The sequence below is a fragment of the Acomys russatus genome, chromosome 9 (assembly GCF_903995435.1).
Source record: "Acomys russatus chromosome 9, mAcoRus1.1, whole genome shotgun sequence".
NCBI lineage: Eukaryota > Metazoa > Chordata > Mammalia > Rodentia > Muridae > Acomys > Acomys russatus.
In genome coordinates, this window is record NC_067145.1 from 5,611,573 (window position 1) to 5,619,426 (window position 7,854).

The 7,854-nt window shown below is 38.8% G+C and overlaps 1 protein-coding gene across 2 annotated transcripts in view; it reads right to left on the reverse strand.

Annotated features, from left to right (window-relative positions):
- Window positions 1–4,669, reverse strand: part of Spef2 (sperm flagellar 2) — a 164,795-nt gene extending 160,126 nt beyond the window's left edge. The window contains exon 1 of one of the 2 annotated variants that reach the window (XM_051150954.1): window positions 4,503–4,669. In XM_051150954.1, coding sequence (XP_051006911.1) covers window positions 4,503–4,560 — 58 coding nt within the window. In that variant the 5' untranslated portion in view covers window positions 4,561–4,669. The remainder of the gene's footprint in view (window positions 1–4,502) is intronic. The other variant, XM_051150953.1, reaches the window with a different exon arrangement.
- Window positions 4,670–7,854: the final 3,185 nt, after the last annotated feature.

A 7,854-nucleotide genomic window follows, 5' to 3' on the forward strand; every position in this document is an offset into this window, starting at 1 on the left:
TGGGGAGGCCTGGTGGCACTCAGAGGAAGGATAGCAGGCTACCAAGAAGAGACTTGATACCCTATGAGCATATAAAGGGGGAGGAAGTCCCCCTCAGGCACAGTCATAGGGGAGGGGAGGAAGGGGAAAATGGGAGGGAGGGAAGAATGGGAGGATACAAGGGATGGGATAACCATTGAGATGTAACAAGAATAAATTAATAAAAAAATTCCACCCTTACCAAGAAGCTGTTCATGACTGATAGCAACTGGGACAGGGAAAATTTGTGTTCTTTAATGCAGTGACCCTGGGTATATCCAGGACAATCTAGGACAAGCTGAATGCTCAATTATAGCTGCCCCAAAGGATTCCATTGTGCGTGTGTGTGCGTGTGTGCATGTGCTTGTCCATGCGTATGGGCACTGATGCATTTTGTTTGTTTTCTTTTTGTTCTAAGAAATAACATCAAATAGGACAAGGAAAGGCTATGGGAAAAGTTGAAGGAGATGAGAAAATATAATCAAAATAATTTATATGACTAAAATAAAAATAGAAGATTAAAAATTAAATTGAAGGACATACTAATACATTTCCATATCATTATAACAAAAACTAAATCTTCAATTCCGGTTATCATTTTTAATAATACATGTTTTTCTTATTTATTTAATTTAATTTTTTTTATTAATTTATTCTTGTTACATCTAAATGGTTATCCTTGTATCCTCCCATTCTTCCCTCCCTCCCAATTTCCCATTATTCCCCTCCTCTATGATTGTTCCTGAGGGGCATTACCTCCCCCTGTATATGCTCATAGGGTATCAAGTCTCTTCTTGGTAACCTGCTGTCCTTCCTCTGAGTGCCACCTGCCAAAGGTCCTGAGTTCAATTCCCAGAAACCACATGGTGGCTCACAACCATCTATAATGAGATCTGGTGCCCTCTTCTGGCCTGCAGGCATACACGCAGGATGAATACTGTATACGTAATAAATAATTAAAAAAAATAATTCTTGTTTAAGACGTCTCATTAAGTTATACAACTAAGCATCATTTCCACGGAAGATGATTCAATTAAATATATCTTATTGAAGGCAATTAGGTTTTCTCAGCTAGATTGGACTCTTCCTTCGTTAAAATTAATCAGCTCTGCAGGGTCTCCCAAGAACATTCCACCTGCCCAAGTGGAAGATGGCTATTATTTATTGAGCTCATTGGAATTTCTTTCCTTCACTGTTGATAATCAGGGTGGTCCAGAACCTTTCTTTCAAGATAATGTAAAAATCAATTCACTTTGACTACCTCTCAAACAAATAGAGGTTATTTAGCTTCGTCAATGCACTTACATGGCAATCTCATCTTGTTTGTTTGTTGCACAGAAATGAGTGGACTGAGCCACTCTTAATCAAAAACCAATAATCCCATCTTTGCTGTTAACCATCTGGGAATTGACTTATATCTTGAAGTCTTATAACTTGCCTGGGAGGTTAAGTGGTTAAAGTTCAATACTTAAAGGAAAAAAACCTTCTCAATTAGATGATAACCCATAATGGTAAGTTTAATTGAATGCTTGGAAGGTAGATTGATTGGTCAATGGATATTAATAGATAGATTCTCTTAATTGTAAACACTAATGAGGAGTAGAGTGCATAAAAGCAAAAGCAAAAGATCTAGGCTCACATCCTAGCTGTACATTCTATTAAATGTATATCCTTGACCAATTTCTAAATATTCTCGTTATCATCCTTATTTGGAGAAACTGTTTTTTGCTTATATTAATCACCAAATAAGAAAAATAATCTAATAGTCTATGTTGTAAGTGTATAAATATTTAGCACCCTATATCTATTAAATTTCTTATTTCAATTATATATTCTATTTGAAAAATATCTCTTCAAAGAGCCTATAAAATATTTTATTATAAAAGCATACTTTTAAAAATTTTATTTTATTAATTTATTCATATTACATCTCAATGGTTATCCCCTCCCTTGTATCCTCCCATTCCTCCCTCCCTCCCATTTTCCCCTACTCCCCTCCCCTATGATTGTGACTGAGGGGGACCTCCTCCCCCTGTATATGCTCATAGGGTATCAAGTCTCTTCTTGGTAGCCTGCTATCCTTCCTCTGAGTGCCACCAGGTCTCCCCATCCAGGGGATGTGGTCAAATATGGGGCACCAGAGTACATGTGAAAGTCAGTCCCCACTCTCCACTCAACTGTGGAGAATGTCCTGTCCATTGGCTAGGTCTGGGTAGCGGTTTGAAGTTTACGGCCTGTATTGTCCTTAAGCTGCAATATTTTTACTGAAAAACACACAAAAATCTGCTGCATCAGAACAGCTACCCCATTCATTCAATAGCTGCACAGTATCCCATGGTGAACAAGAACATAGTGTAATGTGGTGTGCAGCTGTTACTCTATTTAAGGCCATTCAGGTTACTTCTGTGCCAGAATCAATATAGCAATATAGGTTTTGTCCAAATATCCTTGTATGTTGATGGTTTTAAAGATGGCTGAAGTTGCAAGTGAGATTTTGCACTCACTATGCCCATCCCAAGTGCTACTCAATGTTTTACATGTATTATGTCATTTAACCTTGATACAACTATGAAGTGTCATTATAAATGCTCTTTTAGGTACAATGAACTTTAAGCTACTGGTTGGGAAGTGGCAAATAAGAGATTTAGAATCAGGCAGTCCAGTCTCCAATCCCTTCCTCTTTAACACAGCTCTTATCCAGAAATCATAAAATTTCTTTCTTCAACTTACACTGTTTTTTATATATCATAAGTTTTACAAATTATTCAAAATCTTCCATCACACCCACAGAAGAGTTTATCTAATGAGAAGACATCTACAAGAGTCAGTGTGCTCCCTTAGGTACACAGGAATCTTATCTCAATTACAAACACAATTGAATATATTCCCTGTACTCTGGATAGCCTTTTACATGCATAATTTGGCTACATCAGAGACTGTCTATTAGACATCTTGTAGCAATTGGGCTTCAGTGTTTAAAATGAAATTATCATGGGGTGTCTCTGCTAACAAGTCCCAGATTTATACTGCGGGAAGATAGATGCTGGGGGTTTTCCATTCATAGCTTGCGGTGTTATAATTTTTATTTAAAATGACTCCAGGCTTTTAATCTTCACAGAATGTAGTCATGCCTCATTTAAAAACAAGATTTCTCAAACTTATTAGCATTATAACAGCATCCAGTGTTTTCATGTTTATGATTAATTCTGTTTACTTTTTCCAGAAGTGGTTTACTCTGCAGGAGTCCTGTGGACTTGAGGAAATGGTGTGGGTCATATTATCAAATAAATGAAGCATCTGAAGCTAACATATGTGTAGCTGTTGAACAGTGAAACTTCAAGAGTGCAACTGCATTTTTAAAAATAATATGGTGAAAGAGGAAGAAGAAACACTATATGCTAAATTCTGTACTGAGTTTAGCATCGTATTTGAGCAGTGAAATACTCCAGAGACACAAGGAGACAGAACACTGAGAAAGAACATATTATTGCTCATAGCGCGGTGGAGATGGCTTGGCGAATAAGTCTAATATTTATGCTTCAAGAAATGTAACTTGGGATGCTCTGCATTGGAGACCCCTGGGCTGATAACAGGTCTCTCACATCTCCATAAGCATGACTACTCTAGAAAGTTCTGTGTATAACCCAAGGCTGAACTGGTGGTATCACTTGCTCCCACTCATAGCAATTGACAGAGAGGCAAGGGCTCCTCTGGAAAATCAGATTGAAATGATTTGTCCTGAAAACGTCTTGCCTGGAGGAAAATCCATAGCAATTGAAAATGAGCTCCCAAAGCAGAGACAATAGCCCCTCCCCCAAAGAGGAGGAAGAGCAACTTGAGGTGCTGGGTTTGCAAATGTCCTGTCAGGTTGTCACCAAATCAGAAGAGTGTGTAATTCCCTGGGCCTTAAGAATTTAGGAGTTTCGTGCAGTGCACTGGTTTATGCCTCTAATAAAATCAAGTAAGGTTAGTTTAGGGAAAAAAAAAAAAAGGCAACTGGCACCTCAAATGGCTAAAGCTTGTAAACTGAGCTTAAAGTTCCTAAAACCAGTAACTGTTAAGATATCCTACACCAACCCATTTGCTGCTAAATAGGGAGGGTGTGGTTGGACCTAATTTATACTAGAGGAAAGACAGAAAAGAGTTGTAACTCCTGAAAGCACTGTTTGCGCTCTGGACTGGTCCTGCACACCTTGATGCAGATGTCATGGAAACAAAGCCAGGGTCAGACGACACACAAGAGCAGACCAGTAAGTCGAACTTAAGCTTCCCTTAGAAACACGGGCTAGGTCAGAGACCACCTGATGGTGGATAATGCTAGAGGCAGGATGGAATATGAGGTCCCCAAGGTGGCTAGGTAGCAAGAAGGGGTGCTAGTCAACACTGTGGGGCGCCGCTAGCCACCCACGGGCCTCTTTTCATCAGCGCCCGCCCCCAGCCCTGTGCTCCCCTCCATCCGCTTGCCCTTGGTTGTAGTCACTCACTCACTGTCCGGGACACCTTCAACTCTTGGTTGAGCCATTGACACAGGATCTCCGACATAGCTCACTGGCGCCTTAGACCACTAGCAGGTGCTAGGAACTTGCTAGGAAGAAAGTCCGCTGGACTGCGTCTCCCCGTCGCCCAGGGCAACCAGTTGCTAAGGAAGCGCATCTAGGCTAGAGTTAGGCTCAGAGAGGAGACACTGGAGCACAGCCATAGTTATCAGAAATTACTGTCTGCCCCCTACTGGCCTGTAAGACCTGAGTATATGCTAATGCAGAAGGCTCCAAGAGTCTGAGCGGCAACTACATTAAATAAAAGGTTTCTGTCACCGACCGTCTGACCCAACAGCTTGCTCTATTCTTTCACCTATCATCTGCCTCCCCCCTTTTTCTGTTTCCAACTGAACTGATTGCACAACCAATAAAACAATATTTGATTTAAAAAACATTGCCAGTCTAATTAAAACCTTTTATTTCTCATCTGTAAGTAACTTAAGGGTAGGCTGTAGAGTTACTTGAGATCACAAGCTGGCTTGCAAAACGATAATGTGTACTGAAATGCAACTTGTTTTATAAATGAATTAATTCTTTAAATTACTAATTGTAGTATTTTTCATAATTTAAGTTTGTACTATCAATAAATCCCAAGCTTCACAATCAGATATATGTGAAGACAATCTCACCGTTCTTTCCTACAAATATAGATGCAATGCTTGCTTTACAAGTTGTGAGAATTAAATGAAAATAAAGATATATGTTTTAAAAACACTTTTTAAAATTACAGTTCTTGGTATCTATAAAATCTGCTACTTTGAGAAAATTGAAACATCATTTTTAAAATTGGATTTAAAAATAAAAAAGAAAGAAAATTCACAGACTCTGATGCCTGGCTCCTAGTAGAAGCTCAGCATACGTTTTAAACTTGCTTTTTGCTTTTTCTTCTAAGACAATGTGAGGTTTGGTATCTTATCAGGGCACTGAATTTCAAGTAGCTTGGAGTTGCTTGTATTTCAGAAGTTTCAGGCAATTATTTCTATGTAGCCGGTGTGAATTCAGTCATGAACAGTTCAACATCTGTTGCCACATAGAGACCCATATGCAGTTTTAAAAATCTCAGTTGGTCTTCTTTATGTCTTTTGTTCATTCTTTCACTTTCCTTCTCCTCACCTTCAAGCACTCTGTGTTTCCCTGCCCTTGGCTTATTTTACAGTGACTTCACTCGGTGCAAATGCTGTTGGCCTTCATGGCCACAGTAACCACCAGGCCCAGTGTTCTCTTTTCTGTCCTGTCTGACAGGTGCAGTTCTCTTTACTTAGACATGTCCATGATTTCCAAGGATGTTATTAGGAGGAACAGTATAGAATTTACATGGGTATAAAATAACAGGGCATTGAATGTAATAAGAGAATATATGTCTATATGCATGAGAGATACATTTGCTTTGTACATGTAGTTGTGTGTGTGTGTTAAGTTCGTCTCTCTCTCTCTCTCTCTCTCTCTCTCTCTCTCTCTCTCTCTCCCTCTCTCCCTCCCCCTCCCTCTGTCTCCCCCTCTCTCTGTGTGCATGTGTGTATGTGTGTATGTGTGTGTGTGCATGTAGTGTAAGGGATATTTCTCACCATGCTCAAATGGATAGTTACAAACTCATGGTCACACAGACAGCCTTGATTAAACTCAGTGGGTTACAAAACCATAGCAGGAAGTCACGAATGTGACACAGGCAATTGTAGGGGGAGGTGGTGTTTAAGAAATCAAAGAAAGTGTAGTGTAATATCCATAATGAATTTTGTGCACAAGTGCACACACACACCTGCACACACACACACACACAGTGAATAAACTCGAGTCAATAATAATATTTAAGCTTTTAAAAGCAGTATATGAGAGGATAAAGACCTACTGAAAATTCCTTATGCTCCACCTTCAACTCAAATTTTATAAGCCACAAACTTTTACTGTAGTGCAAGGAAGTCACTAAGCTCCATATTTCTTTCTAACATTGATAAGATTTTTGTTGTGATTTAAATATCACTAGGTATCATATTATCCTGTATTTATGAATACTTCTGATATTATTTAATGCTGCTCTTTCTCCTATGCTACAAAAATCTTAGTGCTTTCTGTTTTTGAACTTTAATCACAGGCTTTCCCAGTAACTCTATAATGCAGGATGTTCTATTCAGTGAATATTTAATTTCATATCACAGCCCATTTAATTCCATCATTGAGAGACAGTACACCATGCAATTTTCTGAGTTTTTAATGACTATTTGTACAAAATTCTGTTCTTTAACTAATGGAAGATTTCTTCCCTGATTTACTCCAGATATCAGCCAGTGACAGACTTCATCTCGGGGACACTGGGCTCAAATGCACCAGTAGACTCTGAGTGGACACATTTGTTTTCTATTTTTGCAAACTTAGAGCTGTTGAAATTCTGTGGTGTGAATCAGTATGTGCTCAGAGGCCTTTTAACACACATCACGTATTTTACAATACATGAATTGTGTTGTGCAATTTATTATTCCTTTGTGTTACTGGCTGGGTGCAATTACTCTGAACTTAAAATCACAAAGGGATATGTGAACAAGGAAAATGCCTTTTCCCATGTTTTGTTTTTAGTTATGATTATAATAAAAATCAATGTGGGAGTTTTTCAAAAACTGGAAGTAGGTCTACTGTGACACAGCCATATCACTCCTGAGGACACACATAAGGGGGCAGGCACTATATACTTCTGTAAAGACACTTGCCTATGCGTGTTCACTGCTACTCTATTTAAAATAGCTAGAAAATGGAAATAGCTTTAATGCCCATAAACTGCAGACTCAATAAGGAAAAAAGTTATACATACACAGGTATTTTATTGAGCTATAAGGAAAAATAAAATTATTATAAGTAAATGGGAAAAGTTGAATGGGATAAGGCAAGCCAAGTCCAGTGAGAAAAAGTATTACAGGCTCTCTCTCTCATATGTACGTCCTAGGTTTCAATGTCTAGATTTATAGATGTAACTTAAAATACTTGTATAATCCAGTAAAATAGAATGCAATTACTGGTGGGGGGTGGTAGGATTTGAAGAGATGGGAGCTAAGTGAGTTGTATAATGACTAAAAGGGAAATTATGAGGTGGCTGTGGGGGCAGGGGATGACTGGGGTTCTAGTTTCGTTCCTGTTGCTGTGAGGAAAAGTAATGAAGGACAAAGGGGTCTGTAACAGTTACATATCTGTTGGTACAATAAAACAATGCGACCAAGGCAATTTATAGAAGACACGGTTTATTTCAGCTTATGATTTCAGAGGAATAAAAGTCCATCACGGTGGAGAGACAGAGGCGTGACAACAACAACAG